Source organism: Cetorhinus maximus, unplaced genomic scaffold, assembly GCF_964194155.1.
Source record: "Cetorhinus maximus unplaced genomic scaffold, sCetMax3.hap1.1 HAP1_SCAFFOLD_1537, whole genome shotgun sequence".
NCBI lineage: Eukaryota > Metazoa > Chordata > Chondrichthyes > Lamniformes > Cetorhinidae > Cetorhinus > Cetorhinus maximus.
In genome coordinates this window covers 14,854-33,183 of record NW_027597477.1, presented here as the reverse complement: position 1 = coordinate 33,183, position 18,330 = coordinate 14,854, and the positions used below count along the sequence as shown (strand labels likewise).

Genomic DNA, 18,330 nt, shown 5'->3' with positions numbered 1-18,330 from the left:
CAGGTTTGGCTCAATTGGCACTCTTGCCAATGAGTCAGTCGGTTGTGGGTTCAAGTCCCACTTCTGAGACTTGAGCACAAAATCCTGGCTGACACTCCAGCACAGTTACTGAGGGGGTGCTGCACTGCCGGAGGTCATGTCCTTCAGGTGAGACATTAATCTGAGGCTCTGTAACTCCAGCACAGTTACTGAGGGGGTGCTGCACTGCCGGAGGTCATGTCCTTCAGATGAGACATTAATCTGAGGCTCTGTAACTCCAGCACAGTTACTGAGGGGGTGCTGCACTGCCGGAGGTCATGTCCTTCAGGTGAGACATTAATCTGAGGCTCTGTAACTCCAGCACAGTTACTGAGGGGGGGGTGCTGCACTGTCAGAGGTCATGTCCTTCAGGTGAGACATTAATCTGAGGCTCTGCCTGACCTCTCAGTGAGACACAAATGATCCCATGGAAACATAGAAAATAGGAGCAGGAGTAGGCCATTCGAGCCTGCTCTGCCATTCAATATGATCATGGCTGATCCTCTTATCTCAAAACCACACATCTGCTCTCTCCCCATACCCCTTCATGCCTTTAGAGCCCAGAAATCTATCTATTTCCTTCTTAAATATATTCAGTGACTTGGCCTCCACAGCCTCCTGTGGTAGAGAATTCCACAGGTTCACCACACTCTGCGTGAAGAAGTTTCTCCTCAACTCAGCCCTAAATGGCCTACCCTGCATCCTGAGACTCTGACCCCTCAGCCAGAAGAAACATCATCCCTGCATCCAGTCTGTCCATCCCTGTCAGAATTTTATACATTTCAATGAGATCCCCTCTCATTCTTCTAAACTCCAGTGAATGCAGGCCTAGTCGACCCAATCTCTCCTCATACAACAATCTCAGGAATCAGCCTGGTGAACCTTTGCTGCACTCCCTCTATGAATAGTATATTCTTTCTTAGGTATGGAGACCAAAACTGCACCCAATACTCCAGTTGTGGTCTCACCAAGGCCCTGTACAGCTGCAGTAAGATATCCTTGCTCCTGTACCCAAGCCCTCTCGCAATGAAGGCCAACATACCATTTGCCTTCCTAACTGCTTGCTGCACCTGCATGCTTGCTTTCAGTGATTGGTGTACAAGGGCACCCAGGTCCCTTTGTACATCAATATTTCCCAATCTATCACCATTTAAATAATACTCTTTGTCATTCTGTTTTTCCTATTGAAGTGGATAACTTCACACTTATCCACGTTATACTGCATCTGCCATGTATTTGCCCACTCACTCAACCTGTTTAAATCACCTTGAAGCCTCTTATTATGATCCCAGCTGAGGTTACCTCTGGACAAGCCTGATCCCAGATTGGATCCCAGCTTGATAGATCCTAACTTTTATTCGTTTGTTTAGATATGTGGGGAGTAGCTACTGAACAGAGTCACAGGAGTCAGCTGATGAACTTTAACAAAAAAATAAAACATTTATTCAACAAGAAAAGATGAACTATATTACAATACCCCTTCACCCACAGCTATACCTTTACTGATATATACTGATTTGTAAGGATAACACAAGTTACAAAAGCTATCTTATACTCCAATGTCCACCGTAGGTACACAGTCCACGTACCAATGGGCATCCTGTGGTCAGACACACCCACATTCTGAAACCAAGTGACAGATGCCACCTCAACCAGATGCCATGGATCTCTCCTCAACTCCCCGCAGAGGCTTGTCACACATGAGCCAAACAGCCTCACTGAATCCCATCCTTCACATAAGGGTTTCCAATCTCCATGCTCCAAGACCTCACCTTGGAATCTTCTCTCAAACCGACACTTTCTCTCAGATGTCATCCGCAAGGGTTCACCTCCAGGGTTCAAATGTTCTTCTTCCCTGGGTCACCACATGCATTCAAGCTGTCTTCCACACACTCTCTCTCACCGACTCAGTGTTAACACTACACCACTGCTTCACATGCCAATAGCAAAGAGTTACAGACCTTCAGCCATCTCTTTGGACTTTCTTGCTTCTTGCAAACTGTTCTCGCTTTAAATCTGCTTTCTGCAGCTTTTTTCTCTTTAAATCTGAAGGTTGGGGCCTTTCTCTCTGCCCCTCACTCTTAACTTCACTTAACAGGACCTTTTCCAGGTTCTTGTCCTTGCTTTGACTAGAAGGTCTGCTTGGGACTTTCCCCTCTTCCACTCCCGTGGATTTTGGGGTCTTTTCTTTAGGTTGGGACTGGCAATCTGTCCCCTTTGCTCCAGTCTCTCCTGACAGCAACTTCCAAAAAAACCAACTGAACTCCACAGCTTCCAAATCAAAACTGCTGTTTCTCTTCTTTGTGTGCCTGTCTGTGGGAGGGACCTGCCACTCTGGCCCCCTGTTGCTAGGCAACAGTTCAATTTTTCTACCCTTGTTTAACTTAGTTGCGACAGTTGTTAAAAATACTCATTAGAAATGCAAGCACCCTTTTAAAGTGAAACTAAAACTCCATTTAACACGCACACACAGAAATACAAATTGAACTTAAACTTTAAAGCTAAAACTCATTCCTAACACCTACAAATACCACAATAACTTACTTAAACTATCTCTATTTCCTAACACCTCTTAACGCCCTGCTAACCACTCACATTCCCTAGTTTTGTGTCATCAGCAAACTTGGAAATTGTTAAATCCAAATGATACATTTGGTTCTCTCATCCAAATCATTGATATATTTCGTGATTAGGTGGGGCCCAAGCACTGATCCCTGCAGTACCCCACTAGTCACTGCCTGCCACTCCAAAAAGGACCCATTTATTCCTACTCTCTGTCTCCTGTCTGCTAACCAATTCTCAATCGATGCCAATATATTACTCCCAATCCCATGTGATTTAATTTTACCTCTTATGTGGGACCTTATCAAAAGCTTTCTGAAAATCCAAATACACCACATCCACTACTTCTCCCTTATCTATTCAGCTAGTTACGTCCTCAAAAAACTCCAGTAGGTTTGTCAAACATAATTTCCCTTCCATAAATCCATGTTTACTTTGTCTAATCCCATTGATATTTTCTGTTATCACACGCTTTATAATAGACTCTAGCATTTTCCCTACCACTGATGTTAGGCTAACCGGTCTGTAATTCCCTGTTTTTTCCCCTCCCTCCTTTTTCAAACTGTGGGGTTACATTTGCCACCCTCCAATCTGCTGGGACTGTTCCAGAGTCTACAGAATTTTGGAAAATGACAACCAACACATCCACTATTTCCATGGTCGCCTCCTTTAGTACCCTGGGATATAGATTATCAGGCCCTGGGGATTTATTGGCTTTCAGTCCCATTAATTGCTCTAGCACTATTGTTTTAGTGATACTAATTTCCTTCAATTTGTCCTCTTTACTAGACCCTTGGTCCCCTGGTATTTCTGGGAAGTTATTTGTGTCTTCCTCTGTGAAGACAGAACTAAAGTAGTTGTGTAATTGCTCTGCCATTTCCTTGTTCTCTATTATAAACTCTCCCATTTCAGACTGTAGGGGACCTACATTGGTCTTCATCAATCTTTTCCTTCTTACAAACTAATAGAAGCGTTTACAGTCCACTTTTATGTTCCTTGCAAGTTTACTTTCATACTCTATTTTTGCCCTCTTAATCAATCTATTGGTCCTCCTTGGCTGAATTCTAAACTGCTCCCAATCCTCAGGCTTGCTACTTTTTTTAGCAACTTTATATGACTCCTCTTTGGATTTAACACCATCCTTAATTTCTCTTGTTAGCCGTGGCGAACCACACTATTTCAAAGAAGAGCAGGGGAGTACTTTCTGGTGTCCTGAGCAATGTCTATCCCTCAACCCACATCACTAAAACAGATAAACCTGGTTATGATCACATTTGTGGGAGCTTGCTGTATGCAAATTGGCTGCTGCATTTCCTACATTACAGAAGTTCTGGGATTTTGACCCAGCAACGGTGAAAGGGCAGCGATATAGTTCCAAGAGAGGCTGATGTGTGTCTTAGAGGGGAACGTGCATGTGGTGATGTTCCCATGTGCCTGCTGCCCTGGTCCTTCTAGGCAGTAGAAGTCGCAGGTTTGGAAGTTCTTCTTGAATTGCTGCCATGCATCATTTAGATAGGAGCATAAGAACAGGAGGAAGCCATTCAGCCCCTCAAGCCTGTACCACCATTCAATGGGATCATGGCTGATCTGTGACCAAATTGCATATACACACCTTCACCCTGCATTATTAGACCATAAGAAATAGGAGCAGGAGCAGGCCATTCGGCCCATCAAACCTGCTCTGCTATTTGACAAGATCCTGGCTGACCTGATTGTGGCCTCAACTTCACTTTCCCTGTCTGCCCTCCGTAACCCCTGACCCCCCTCTCAGTCAAAAATCTGTCTAACTTGGCCTTGAATATATTCAATGACCCAGCCTCCAATTCTCTCCAGGGAAGAGAATTCCACAGACTCATGACCCTTTGAGAGAAGAAATTCCTCCTCATCTTCGTCTTAAATGGGAGCCCCGTTATTTTGAAACTGTGCCCCCCTAGTTCCCCTGCAAGGGGAAACACCCTCTCAGCATCTCCCCTGCCGAGTTCCCTCAAATTCTTCTATCTTTCAATAAGATCAACTTTCAACCTTCTGAACTCCAATGAGTGTAGGCCGAACCTGCTCAGCCTCTCCTCATAAGACAAACCCCTTCATCCCAGGAATCAGTCGAGTGAACCTCTGAACAGCTTCCAATGCAAGTATATATCTCCCCTTAAGTAAGGAGACCAAAACTGTACACAGTACTCTAGGTGTAGTCCCACCAGTGCCCTGTACAGTTGTAGCAAGACCTCCCTACTTTTATACCCCAACCACCTTGCAGTAAAGGCCAACATTTCCATTTACCTTCCTAATTACTTGCTGTACCTGCACGCCAACTTGTTGTGATTCGTGTACAAGGATGCCCAGATCCCTCTGTACTGCAACATTCTGAAGTCTCGCTCCCTTTAAGTAACACTCTACTTCTCTATTCTTCCTGCCAAAATGGACAAACTCATATTTTCCCACATTACACTGCATACGAACGTACGGACATATGAATTAGGAGCAGGAGTAGGACATTCGGCCCCTCGAACCTGCTCTGCCATTCAATAAGACCATGGTTGACCTGAATGTAATCTCAAACCCCCATTCCTGCCGACCCCCAATAACCTTTCACTCCCTTGTTAATCAAGGATCTATCTATTACTGCCTTAAAATATTCAAAGACTCTGCTTCCACCACCTCCTGAGGAGGAGAGTTCCAAAGACTCATGACCCTCTGAGAGAAAAAAAATTCTCCTCATCTCTGTCGTAAATGGGTGACCCCTTATTTTTAAACAGTGACCCTAGTGCTAAATTCTCCCACAAGAGGAAACATCCACTCCATATCCACCCTGTCAAGTACCCTCAGGATCATTCTTTTTAAAATCAGTGAGGAGGGAGTCGGGAGATTCACTGTTTAAAATCAGTGAGGAGGGAGTCGGGAGATTCACTGTTTAAAATCAGTGAGGAGGGAGTCGGGAGATTCACTGTTTAAAATCAGCGAGGAGGGAGTTGGGAGATTCACTGCTTAAATTCAGCGAGGAGGGAGTCGGGAGATTCACTGTTTAAAATCAGTGAGGAGGGAGTCGGGAGATTCACTGTTTAATATCAGTGAGGAGGGAGTCGGGAGATTCACTGTTTAAAATCAGTGAGGAGGGAGCCGGGAGATTCACTGTTTAATATCAGTGAGGAGGGAGTCGGGAGATTCACTGTTTAAAATCAGTGAGGAGGGAGTCGGGAGATTCACTGTTTAAAATCAGTGAGGAAGGAGTCGGGAGATTCACTGTTTAAAATCAGTGAGGAGGGAGTCGGGAGATTCACTGTTTAAAATCAGTGAGGAGGGAGTCGGGAGATTCACTGTTTAAAATCAGCGAGGAGGGAGCCGGGAGATTCACTGTTTAAAATCAGCGAGGAGGGAGTCGGGAGATTCACTGTTTAAAATCAGTGAGGAGGGAGTCGGGAGATTCACGGTTTAAAATCAGCGAGCAGGGAGTCGGGAGATTCACTGTTTAAAATCAGTGAGGAGGGAGTCGGGAGATTCACTGTTTAAAATCAGTGAGGAGGGAGTCAGGAGATTCACTGTTTAAAATCAGTGAGGAGGGAGTCAGGAGATTCACTGTTTAAAATCAGTGAGGAGGGAGTCGGGAGATTCACTGTTTAAAATCAGCGAGGAGGGAGTCGGGAGATTCACTGTTTAAAAGCAGTGAGGAGGGAGTCGGGAGATTCACTGTTTAAAATCAGTGAGGAGGGAGTCGGGAGATTCACTGTTTAAAATCAGCGAGGAGGGAGTCGGGAGATTCACTGTTTAAAATCAGTGAGGAGGGAGTCGGGAGATTCACTGTTTAAAATCAGTGAGGAGGGAGTCGGGAGATTCACTGTTTAAAATCAGGGAGGAGGGAGTCGGGAGATTCACTGTTTAAAATCAGCGAGGAGGGAGTCGGGAGATTCACTGTTTAAAATCAGTGAGGAGGGAGTCGGGAGATTCACTGTTTAAAATCAGCGAGGAGGGAGTCGGGAGATTCACTGTTTAAAATCAGTGAGGAGGGAGTCGGGAGATTCACTGTTTAAAATCAGTGAGGAGGGAGTCGTGAGATTCACTGTTTAAAATCAGTGAGGAGGGAGTCGTGAGATTCACGGTTTAAAATGAGCGAGGAGGGAGCCGGGAGATTCACTGTTTAAAATCAGTGAGGAGGAAGATTCACTGTTTAAAATCAGTGAGGATGGAGTTGGGAGCTTCACTGTTTAAAATCAGTGATTAGAGAATCAGGACTGCTGCGATATTTGAGGCGTTATTTCAGTTGGGGCTTATGGGAGTTTCGCACGTTTGGGTTTGGGCCGAGGCGTGGAGTCTGGGAGTTGGGGCGAGTTGGGGATTCAGAGTAGGAGAGCGTGTGAGTGTGTATGTTGGGGAGTGTGAGTGGTCTGAGTTTTGACACCATTGGGGCAGTGGGTGTTTCGGCGAGTGACGGTGAGTGTGATAGTTTGGGGGAGTGGGGCAGTCGGTGGGAGTGGGGCAGTCGGGGGGAGTGGGGCAGTCGGGAGGAGTGGGGCAGTCGGTGGGAGTGGGGCAGTCGGTGGGAGTGGGGCAGTCGGTGGGAGTGGGGCAGACGGGGGAGTGGGGCAGTCGGGGGAGTGGGGCAGTCGGGGGAGTGGGGCAGTCGGTGGGAGTGGGGCAGTCGGGGGAGTGGGGCAGTCGGGGGAGTGGGGCAGTCGGTGGGAGTGGGGCAGATGGGGGAGTGGGGCAGTCGGGGGAGTGGGGCAGTCGGGGGAGTGGGGCAGTCGGTGGGAGTGGGGCAGTCGGTGGGAGTGGGGCAGTCGGGGGAGTGGGGCAGTCGGTGGGAGTGGGGCGGTCAGGGGAGTGGGTCAGTCGGGGGAGTGGGGCAGTCTGGGGGGTGGGGGAGTGGTGGGGGTGGGGCAGTCGGGAGGGTGGGGCAGTTGGGGGGGTGGGGCAGTCGGTGGTAGTGGGGCAGTCGGGGTGGGAGTGGGGCAGTCGGGGAGAGTGCGGCAGTCGGGGGGAGTGGGAGAGTCGGAGGAGTGGGGGAGTCGGGGGGAGGGGGAGTCGGGGGGTGGGGGAGTCGGGTGGGTGGGGCAGTCGGGGGGAGTGGAGGAGTCGGGGGTGGGGGAGTCGGGGGGGTGGGGGAGTTGGGGGGTGGGGCAGTCGGGGGGAGTGGGGGAGTCGGGGGGAGGGGGAGTCGGTGGGGTGGGGGAGTCGGGGGCTGGGGCAGTCGGGAGGAGTGGGGGAGTCGGGGGGAGTGGGGCAGTCGAGGGGAGTGGGGCAGTCGGGGAGAGTGCGGCAGTCGGGGGGAGTGGGAGAGTCGGAGGAGTGGGGGGTGGGGCAGTCGGGGGGAGTGGGGCAGTCGGGGGGAGTGGGGGAGTCGGGGGGAGTGGGGCAGTCGGGGGGAGTGGGGGAGTCGGGGGGAGTGGGGGAGTCGGGGGGAGTGGGGCAGTCGGTGGGGTGGGGCAGTCGGGGGAGTGGGGCAGTCGGGGGGAGTGGGGCAGTCGGGGGGAGTGGGGGGGAGAGTGGCCGTCGGGTGAGTGGGGCATTTGGGGGGAGTGGGGGGAGTAGGGGAGTCGGGGGGGATTGGAGGAGTCGGGGGGAGTGGGGCAGTCGGGGGAGTGGGGCAGTCGGGGGGTGTGGGGCAGTCGGGGGGGTGGGGCAGTCGGGAGTGGGGCAGTCGGGGGGGGTGGGGCAGTCGGGGGGGGTGGGGGAGTCGGGCGGAGTGGGGCAGTCGGGGGGAGTGGGGCAGTCGGGGGGAGTGGGACAGTCGGGGGGAGGGGGAGTCGAGGGGAGTGGGGGAGTCGGGGGGAGCGGGGCAGTCGGGGGGGTGGGGGAGTCGAGGGGAGTGGGGGAGTCGAGGGGAGTGAGGGAGTCGAGGGGAGTGAGGGAGTCGAGGGGAGCGGGCGAGTCGAGGGGAGCAAGGGAATTGAGGGGAGCGGGGGAGTCGAGGGGAGCGGGGGAGTCGAGGGAATTGAGGGGAGTCGAGGGAATTGAGGGGAGTCGAGGGGAGCTGGGGAGTCGAGGGGAGCGGGGGAGTCGAGGGGAGCGGGGGAGTCGAGGGGAGTGAGGAAATTGAGGGGAGTGGGGGAGTCGAGGGGAGTGGGGGAGTCGAGGAGAGTGACGAAATTGAGGGGAGTGGGGGAGTCGAGGGGAGTGAGGAAATTGAGGGGAGTGGGGGAGTCGAGGGGAGTGGGGGAGTCGACGGGAGTGAGGAAATTGAGCGGGGTGGGGGAGTCGAGGGGGGTGGGGGAGTCGAGGGGAGTGGGGGAGTCGAGGGGAGTGGGGGAGTCGAGGGGAGTGGGGGAGTCGAGGGGAGTGGGGAAATTGAGGGGAGTGGGGGAGCCGAGGGGAGTGGGGGAGCCGAGGGGAGTGGGGGAGTCGAGGGGAGTGGGGGAGCCGAGGGGAGTGGGGGAGCCGAGGGGAGTGGGGGAGCCAAGGGGTGTGGGGGAGTCGAGGGGAGTGAGGAAATTGAGGGGAGTGGGGTAGTCGAGGGGAGTGAGGAAATTGAGGGGAGTGGGGGAGTCGAGGGGAGTGGGGGAGTCGAGGGGAGCGGGGAAGTCGAGGGGGGTGGGGGAATTGAGGGGAGTCGAGGGGAGTCGAGGGGAGTGGGGGAGCCGAGGGGAGTGGGGGAGCCGAGGGGAGTGGGGGAGCCGAGGGGAGTGGGGGAATTGAGGGGAGTGGGGGAGTCGAGGGGAGTGAGGAAATTGCGGGGAGTGGGGGAGTCGAGGGGAGTGAGGAAATTGAGGGGAGTGGGGGAGTCGAGGGGAGTGGGGGAGTCGAGGGGAGTGGGGGAGTCGAGGGGAGTGGGGGAGTCGAGGGGAGCGGGGCAGTCGGGGGGAGTGGGGGAGTCGGGGGGAGTGGGGGAGTCGGGGGGAGTGGGGCAGTCGGTGGGGTGGGGCAGTCGGGGGAGTGGGGCAGTCGGGGGGAGTGGGGCAGTCGGGGGGAGTGGGGGGGAGAGTGGCCGTCGGGTGAGTGGGGCATTTGGGGGGAGTGGGGGGAGTAGGGGAGTCGGGGGGGATTGGAGGAGTCGGGGGGAGTGGGGCAGTCGGGGGAGTGGGGCAGTCGGGGGGTGTGGGGCAGTCGGGGGGGTGGGGCAGTCGGGAGTGGGGCAGTCGGGGGGGGTGGGGCAGTCGGGGGGGGTGGGGGAGTCGGGCGGAGTGGGGCAGTCGGGGGGGGTGGGGGAGTCGGGCGGAGTGGGGCAGTCGAGGGGAGTGGGGCAGTCGGGGGGAGTGGGACAGTCGGGGGGAGGGGGAGTCGAGGGGAGTGGGGGAGTCGAGGGGAGTGGGGGAGTCGAGGGGGTGGGGGAATTGAGGGGAGTGGAGGGGAGTCGAGGGGAGTGAGGGAATTGAGGGGCGTGGGGGAGTCGAGAGGAGTGGGGGAGTTGAGGGGTTGAGGAAATTGAGGGGAGTCGAGGGGAGTGGGGGAGTCGAGGGGAGCGGGGGAGCCGAGGGGAGTGAGGAAATTGAGGGGAGTGGGGGAATGGAGGGGAGCGGGGGAGCCGAGGGGAGTGGAGGGGAGTGGAGGGGAGTGAGGGAATTGAGGGGAGTCGGGGAGTTGAGGGGGGGTCGTGACAATTTCAGCTGCTGAAGAAACTGAGTGTAACAAACAATTGTGACATCACAGGAATCTAGTCAGTTGATTGGCCGGTAAATGCTTGGTGTAAGGGACAGTGTGTAATCGCCAGCTTAAAACACCAGAGCTAAAATAGATCCATAAATACTAAGAACTAATTCCCACTCACTTCACTCACTCTTCCAGATTCAGGGTCGTGGGGTGTTGGCGCCTATCCCGACAGGCAATGGGCACCAGGTGGGGTTTAGAGAAGGTTTACTAGACTGATACCTGGAATAAGCAGGTTGTTTCATGAGGAAACACTGGACAGGCTAGGCTGGTATCCCCTGGAGTTTAGATAACTAAGAGGTGACTTGATTGAAACATGTAAGATCCTGAAGGGCCTTGACAGGGTGGATGTGGAGAGGATGATTCTTCTTGTGGGAGAACCTAAAACTAGAGGTTTAGAAACAAGGGGTCACCCTGTTAAGACAGAGATGAGGAAAATTTTTTTCACTCAGAGGGTTATGAGAATTTGGAATTCCCTTCCTCCAAAGGTGGTTGAGGCAGAATCTTTGTATATCTTTATATAAGGCCAAGCTAGATAGCTTCTTGATAAGCAAGGGGGTGAAAGGTTATCAGGGTAGGCAGGAATGTGGAGTTGAGGTTAAAATTAGAAAGCCGTGATCTTACTGAATGGTGGAGCAGGCTCGAGGGGCCAAGTGGCCTCCACCTGCTCTTAATTCATATGTTAGTACGTGTTACTCTCCGCAGGATTCCCAGCCTCTGACCTGTTCTTGTAGTCACAGTATTTATATGGCTGGTTTAGTTCAGTTTCTGGTCAATGGTAACCCCCAGGATGTTGATAGTGGGGGATTCAGTGATGGTAATGCCATTGAATGTCAAGGGGTGATAGCTGGATTCTCTCTTGTTGGAGATGGTCATTGCCTGGCACCTGTGTGGCACGAATGTTACTTGTCACTTGTCATTCCAAGTCTGGATATTGTCCAGGTCTTGCTGCATTTGGACATGGACTGCTTCAGTACCTGAGGAGTCGCGAATGGTGCTGAACATTGTGCAATCATCAGCGAACAGCCCCACTCCTGACCTTATGATGAAGGGAAGGTCATTGATAAAGCAGCTGAAGGTGATTGGGCTTAGGACACCACCCTGAGAAGCTGATTGGTTTGTTGTGGGATCACTTAGCTCTATCACATGCTACTCCCATTGTTCAGCATGCAAGTAGTGGAGTGTTGAGCTCCATCAGGTTAACACCTCATTTTTTTAGGTATACCTGGTGGTGCTTTGGCATGCTCTCCTGAACTCTTCATTGAATCAGGGTTGATCTCCTGGTTTGATGGTAATCATAGTCTTTGGGGTTACAGATTGCAGCTGAATACAATTCTGCAGCTGCTGCTGGCCCACAATGCCTCTTAGATGCCTAGTTTTGATCTGTCCTGAATCTATCTCATTTAGCATGATGGTATTGCCCCACAACACGATAGGTGCTATCTCCAGCACGAAGATGGATCTTCATCGCCATAAGGACTGTGCAGTGGTCACACCTACCAATGGACAGAGGCATCTGTGTCATGCAGCTTGTTGAGGATGAGGTCAAGTATGTTTTTCCTTCATGTTGGTTCCCTCACCACCTGCCGCAGACCCAGTCTAGCAGCTATGTCATTTAGGACTTGGCCAGCTCGGTCAGTAGTGTTGCTGCTGAGTCACTCTTGGTGATGGATGTTGAAACCCCCCACCCATTGTACATCCTGTACCCTTGTCAAGCTCAGTGCTTCTTTCAAGTGATGTTGAATGTGGAGGAACACTCATTCTGAGGGCAGAGGGACGGTAGGTGGCAATCAGGAGGTGGTTTCCTTGACTGGGCTTGACCTGATGTCATTAGACATCACGGAGCCTGAAGTCAATGTTGAGAACTCTGATGGCAACTCCCTCCCGACTGTGCTGTCATCTCTGCTGGGTCTGTCCTGCTGGTGGGACAGGACATCCCCAGGGATGGCGATGGTGGTGTTTGGGAAATTGGCTGTTAGGGTATGATTCGGTGAGTATGACCATGTCAGGCTGTTGCTTGATGAGTCTATGGGACAACTCTCTCAGTTTTGGCACAGTATCCCCACACGTTGGCCAGGAGGGCTTTGCAGGACTTCGTGGACCTTTGTCATGCTGATGTAACTGACTAGCTTTCTAGGCCATTTCAGAGGGCAGTTAAGAGTCAACCACATTGATTTAAGCCTGAGAGAAGAATGTTGGTCAGCTTATCAGAGGACATCACTGCTTTTTTACAAAGCGTCTACCTGAACCTGTTACTATACCAGAACAGGCAGACTTGGTATTGTAATAATGTCTCATCTGAATGTTACCACCTCCAATTCTCTCGCCATCAACCTAGATCTGGGCTTGAACTTGCAACCTTCTAAACTGGTAAGAGCCAGTGAAGAAAGAATGTTGAATGTCCATGAGGCATAAGGTCATAAGGAATAGGAGCAGGAGTAGGCCATTCAGCCCCTCAAGCCTGCTCTGCCATTCAATAAAATCAGGGCTGATCCGATGTGCCCTTAACTACACTTCCTCCAAAACCCTTAACTCCTTAATCAATCAAAAACCTAACTGAGCCTTGAATATATTCAATGACCCAGCCTCTACTGGTCACTGTGGAAGAGAATTCCAAAGACTAATAGCCCTCTGAGACGAAACCCCTCCTCATCTCCATCTTAAATGGGAGACCCCTTATCTTTAGTATCTCCCACAAGGAGAAACATCCTCTCAGCATCTACCCTGTCAAGTCCCCTCAGAATCTTTTATGTTTCAATAAGATCACCTCTCATTCTTCTAAACTCCAATGAGTACAGGCCCAACCTTCTCAACCTCTCCTCATGAGACAACTCCCTTCATCCCAGGAATCAATCGCGTGAACCTTCTCTGAAATGCTTTCAAAGCAAGTATATCGCTCCTTAAGTAAGGAGACCAAAACTGCACCCAGCACTCCCGGCACAATCTCACCAATACTGTAGCAACCCAGAGGGACACGGTTTACAGGTATTCTTCTCCCTTTCAAGAAACTGTTCAGCTTCTTTCCTGATAAGATGGTGTTCTCAAGGGCAATTAGGGATGGGCAATAAATGCTGGCCTAGCCAGCGGCTCCCACATCCCATGAATGAATATCAGAGGCTACAGACCCTGACATTAGACACCATGATCCTCAACCAATGTCCAGCCACCCTGGACCAGAGTGTTCATTTGGGATGTGGCTCTTTTTGGCATTCTCTAATGGATGAGTGATGCGGCGTTGAACCTGAGAGTGTAAGGATGTCTCACCTTTGACCTTCTATAGCCTATATTGAGTCTCCTGACCCCTCAGCATGTGTGACCGAGATCCCATTCGCCTGGGAGTGCTCAAGCAGTTTTGCCATTGTCTGTTCACAGGGGCTGCGGCAATACTTTGTGGCCAATGACCTCAAGGATAAGAGAGAATTTAGTATCAAGAGCCAAGGCACCAAGATTGTAAGGGTCGACATGCAGACCTTTACTGAACTAACGGACCCCCTAACATTGCACAAAGTTCAGAAGATGAAATCCACTTACCCAAGGTAAGTGAAAGCCATGGAGGCTTGGGGTAAGGAGGTAAGCACGTACATATTGACGGATAAAAATGGTTTTCGGTAATGAACTGGCACAGTACTGAAGAACCCAAACACTCTGCTCCATGGGTACCACCTGCGAGTGTCACAGAATCACAGAATCTCACAGTGCAGAAGAGGCCCTTCGGCCCATCGAGTCTGCACCGACACGTGAGAAACACCCTGACCTACCTACCTAATCCCATTTACCAGCGCTTGGCCCATAGCCTTGAATGTTATGACGTGCCAAGTGCTCATCCAGGTACTTTTTAAAGGATGTGAGGCAACCCGCCTCCACCACCCTCCCAGGCGGCGCATTCCAGACCGTCACCACCCTCTGGATAAAAAAGTTTTTTCTCACATTCCCCCTAAACCTCCTTCCCCTCACCTTGAACTTATGCCCCCTCGTGACTGACCCTTCAACTAAGGGGAACAGCTGCTCCCTCTCCACCCTGTCCATGCCCCTCATCATCTTGTAGACCTCGATCAGGTCGCCCCTCAGTCTTCTCTGCTCCAACGAAAACAGCCCAAGTTTATCCAACCTCTCTTCATAACTTAAGTGTTTCATCCCAGGCAACATCCTGGTGAATCTCCTCTGCACCCCCTCCAGTGCAATCACATCCTTCCTATAATGTGGCGACCAGAACTGCACACAATACTCCAGCTGTGGCCTCACCAAGGTTCTATACAACTCCAACATGACCTCCCTACTTTTGTAATCTATGCCTCGATTGATAAAGACAAGTGTCCCAAATGCCTTTTTCACCACCCCACTAACATGCCCCTCTGCCTTCAGAGATCTATGGACACACACGCCAAGGTCCCTTTGTTCCTCAGAACTTCCTAGTGCCATGCTGTTCATTGAATACTTCCTTGTCAAATTACTCCTTCCAAAGTGTATCACCTCACACTTTTCAGGGTTAAATTCCATCTGCCACTTAATTGCCCATTTGACCATCCCGTCTATATCTTCCTGTAGCCCAAGACACTCAACCTCACTGTTAACCACCCGGCCAATCTTTGTGTCATCCGCAAACTTACTAATCCTACCCCCTACATAATCATCTGTGTCCATATGGCTAATTCCAGATCCTGGCCCTGCCACTATAAGGAGGGCCCGGACAACTCTCCTGATGTGAAGGGGGAAGGGAATGAAAACCAGAGCTTGACCCCACAGTTTTGTTCTGCCAACCATAGGCTCCCCTTGCCTGAATAATAGAAATTGGACTGAAAATTCACTCAGTTAAATTATAGGAAGCAATGGGAGCAGGTGGAGGAGGTCTAGTGGTGCAGTGGATAGCATACCTGCCTCTGAGCCCAAATACTCCAGGTTCAAAACCCACTTCAGCACTTGATGACCAAGGAAGTCCACAATGTGGCCAAACAGGCTGCATATTAATATCATAAAAGCCAAATGCTGGAAATGAGAGTAGAAAATGCAGGTCTGGAAGAAACAGAGTTAATGTTTTGAGCCCAATATGACTCTCCTTTGGAGCTTAGGTTGAGTATCAATTTGTGAATCCCCCCAACATAAGCCAACGGCAGGTGGTAAGAGCAGGGATCTGGAACCTCTACCATCACTCTCCATAGCTTCAGACCAAAGTATGCATGTAAAAGTACGTGTGACCACAGAGACTCAGGCTCCTTGCGGGGGGGTGGGGTGGGTGGTTGGCCGGACGGCCGATGTGGATCAGATTGGTGCCAACAGCACGGGGCTCGAGCCCCTTTCCGGCTGAGGTGGGTTCAGGACCTGCCCCGTTGCCCTAACCATGGTGGAGATTATGGCGGAGAGGGTCACAGCTACCTTTTGGCAAAGAACACAAGAAGGAGATGGATCAGGAGGGAGGCCCTTCAGCCCCTCCAGACTTCTCCACCCAATGATTTGTGTCTCAATTAGATTTACCCAGCATAGTTTCATAGCCCTTCATGCCCTTGCCCAACAAAACCCTATCAACCTCAATTGTGAAATTTTGATAAAATCGATAAGTGACTTGCAGTGTAGACCAAAATTAAGGTCCATGAATATAATATAGTGACTGATAAATCGACAAGGGAATTCAGAAGAAACCCCTTTACCCAGAGTGTGTTTAGAATGTGGAACCTGATACCAAAAGGAGTGATTGAGGCAAATAGCATCAATGCCTTTAAGGCTAGCCAGGACAAAGCAGCCCCGCTTGATTGGCACCCCATCCACAAACATTCACTCCCTCCACCACCGATGCACAGCGGCAGCAGCGTGTACCCATCTACAAGGTGCACTGCACTGCAAAAGGTGTTCAAAATTATGAGGGGTCTGGGCGGAGTAGATCGGGAGAAACTGTTCCCGCTTGTGAAAGGAACAAGAACAAAAGCGCACAGAATGTAAAATAATTGGCAAAAGCAGCAAAAGCGAAATGAGAATTTTTTTTTTCCCACCGGCCAGAGAGTGTGGTGGAGGCAGCTTCAATCGAGGGCATTCAAGAGGAAATTGGACCGTCATCTTGGAAGGAAGAATGTGCAGGGTTACGGGGAGAAGGCAGGGGAACGGCACTTTCACACAGGAGAGCCAGCACAGACATGATGGGCCGAATGGCCTCCTCCTGTGCGGTAACAATTCTGTGATTCCGTGGATAGGTTTTGAGCGAGGGATGGGCGGGACAAGGGCAAATGAAGGCCTGTGATAGGGTGGAAGTCAGGAGAGATTGAATGACAGAAGAGTGACTCTTCCAGGGGCAAAGGAAGGGCCGCTTTGCCCTGGATGGTGTTGAGTGTTGTGGGAGCTGCGCTCATCCAGGCAAGTGGGGAGAGTATCCCATCACACTCCTGACTTGTGCCTTGTAGATGGTGGACAGGCTTTGGGGAGTCGGGAGGTGAGTTACTCACCTCTGACTTTTTCCAGTTCTGATGACAGGTGATGGGGTAGAAGAAAAGCAACAAGGAAACAAAAGGTGTGTGTGGAGTAGGGGGTGCTGCCAAATGAAAGCATAAATGAGAGAAAAACCAAAGCACAGAAAGAATAGGAAACAAAATAGGGCGACAGATCTCACTTGCTCAAAACCCTGTTGACGTCTCTTAGCTTTTCCCGGTTCTGATGAGAGGTCACAGACCCCCTGAAACGTTAGCTCGGTTTCTCTCTCCACAACCTGCTGGGTCTTTTCAGCGTTTTCCGGCAGCGGCGGTATTCTGCTTTGTGAGAGGGATGTGCCACTCGGGTGAAGTGAGATGGGTGGGAGGGGGACGCGAGAGGAGCATAAACGCTGTAGGAATGGGCCAGTTGGGCTGAATGGCCTATGCTGTAAGTTCTGTGTAATTGTATGGACGCTCAACAGCTGTTTAGTGGCAACATTTCCAGACTCCCGCCACCCTTTTGTGTGAATGAAGGTGTCGGACACAGCAGTTTCCCAAAGAAGTTTGCTGTAAACTCCCTGTTAGAGTTAGTGCAGCTCTCTGACTGTACGGATGGCAAACTATTCTCTCTCTCTCTCTCTCTCTCTCTTTAAGTGACGACGAGCTCTGCGACTGCTTTATCAAAAATAATATCTGGAAAATCTTTAAAAAGAACATGATCGCCCAGCTCCACAGCAAGCCCCACCGCTTTTCGACCTCTGACCAGACTGCAGTGTCGGGACAGGGTGAGGATATATACGAGATCGACAAGACCGGCATCCTGAACCTACCGGAGATTGCCAGCAATCGAAGCATGCTTTTCTCCAAGCCCTCCTATTACGTGGCGCCAGTCGTCAGATCAATGGATGGTAGCGCTGCACTGCCAAAGCTGGACCTGCAACTCATTCATGCGATCACCAAGCATCCCTCCAGCGTAGGCAATCTGCTGCCTTGACCAGGTCCTAGGCATTCCTATGCAGCCCCCTTTAAAAGCCCGAAATCCCAGTTTGTTTCCCATCGCTTTGTTTCAATTCCTATTCCCCATTGTCCAGATCACTGCGTGCTTTTATTTTACTTAACCATCTCCTCGCTTGCCAACTACTCCACAAGAAGTGTTCCTTCAGTGTGTTCCAGTCAGAGGACTTTACGAAAGACCCATATCATAAAAACACAATGTCATAAAAACACAATAACCTAGCATTCAAATGCCACATACAGCTAATGTCAGAAAGACCCATGCATTAACTTCCCAAACTTTAAAGGCTCAATGCAATGTGATAAAGACTCAATGTGTAAAGACTCAATGTGATAAAACCTGATGTGATCAAGACTCAATCTGATCAAGACTCAGTGTGATAAAGACTCAATAAGATCAAGACTCAGTGTGATAAAGACTCAATCTGATCAAGACTCAGTGTGATAAAGACTCAATAAGATCAAGACTCAGTGTTATGAAAGCACAATAAATGAAGAATTTGCCTTTTCAACCACTGCAATGTGGGCAAATCAAAAGAAATTTCAAAAATGCTATTCATTCTGGCACTTGTCAGTCATTTGTAAGTGGGTTAAAATAAAGGGTTTTACCCCCACGTTAACTGCAGGAACACTGGGGGATGCGGGACCCTCAGTTAATGTCATGATCACAACAGCACACCACCATCCTGTGCTGTTGATGCTGTGTGAGTCCCAGAGACCTGAACAGAGAGGGAAAGCAAATGAGGGCATTTTTAAAGCAATTATTCATGGG

General features: G+C 50.8%; 1 protein-coding gene and 1 long non-coding RNA gene across 2 annotated transcripts in view; both read left to right on the top strand.

The window, feature by feature from the left end:
- The window catches only part of LOC144676349 (cyclic nucleotide-binding domain-containing protein 2-like), a 52,717-nt gene extending 35,080 nt beyond the window's left edge, over positions 1–17,637 (top strand). The window contains 2 exon segments of the mRNA XM_078536790.1: positions 13,525–13,688; positions 17,199–17,637. Of these exon segments, the coding sequence (XP_078392916.1) occupies positions 13,525–13,688; positions 17,199–17,538 (504 nt within the window). The 3' untranslated portion in view covers positions 17,539–17,637.
- Positions 17,638–17,652: 15 nt separating this feature from the next.
- LOC144676350 (uncharacterized) lies at positions 17,653–18,046 on the top strand. The gene is made up of 2 exons (XR_013575311.1): positions 17,653–17,875; positions 17,955–18,046. It is a non-coding gene; the product is annotated as an uncharacterized LOC144676350 (long non-coding RNA).
- Positions 18,047–18,330: the final 284 nt, after the last annotated feature.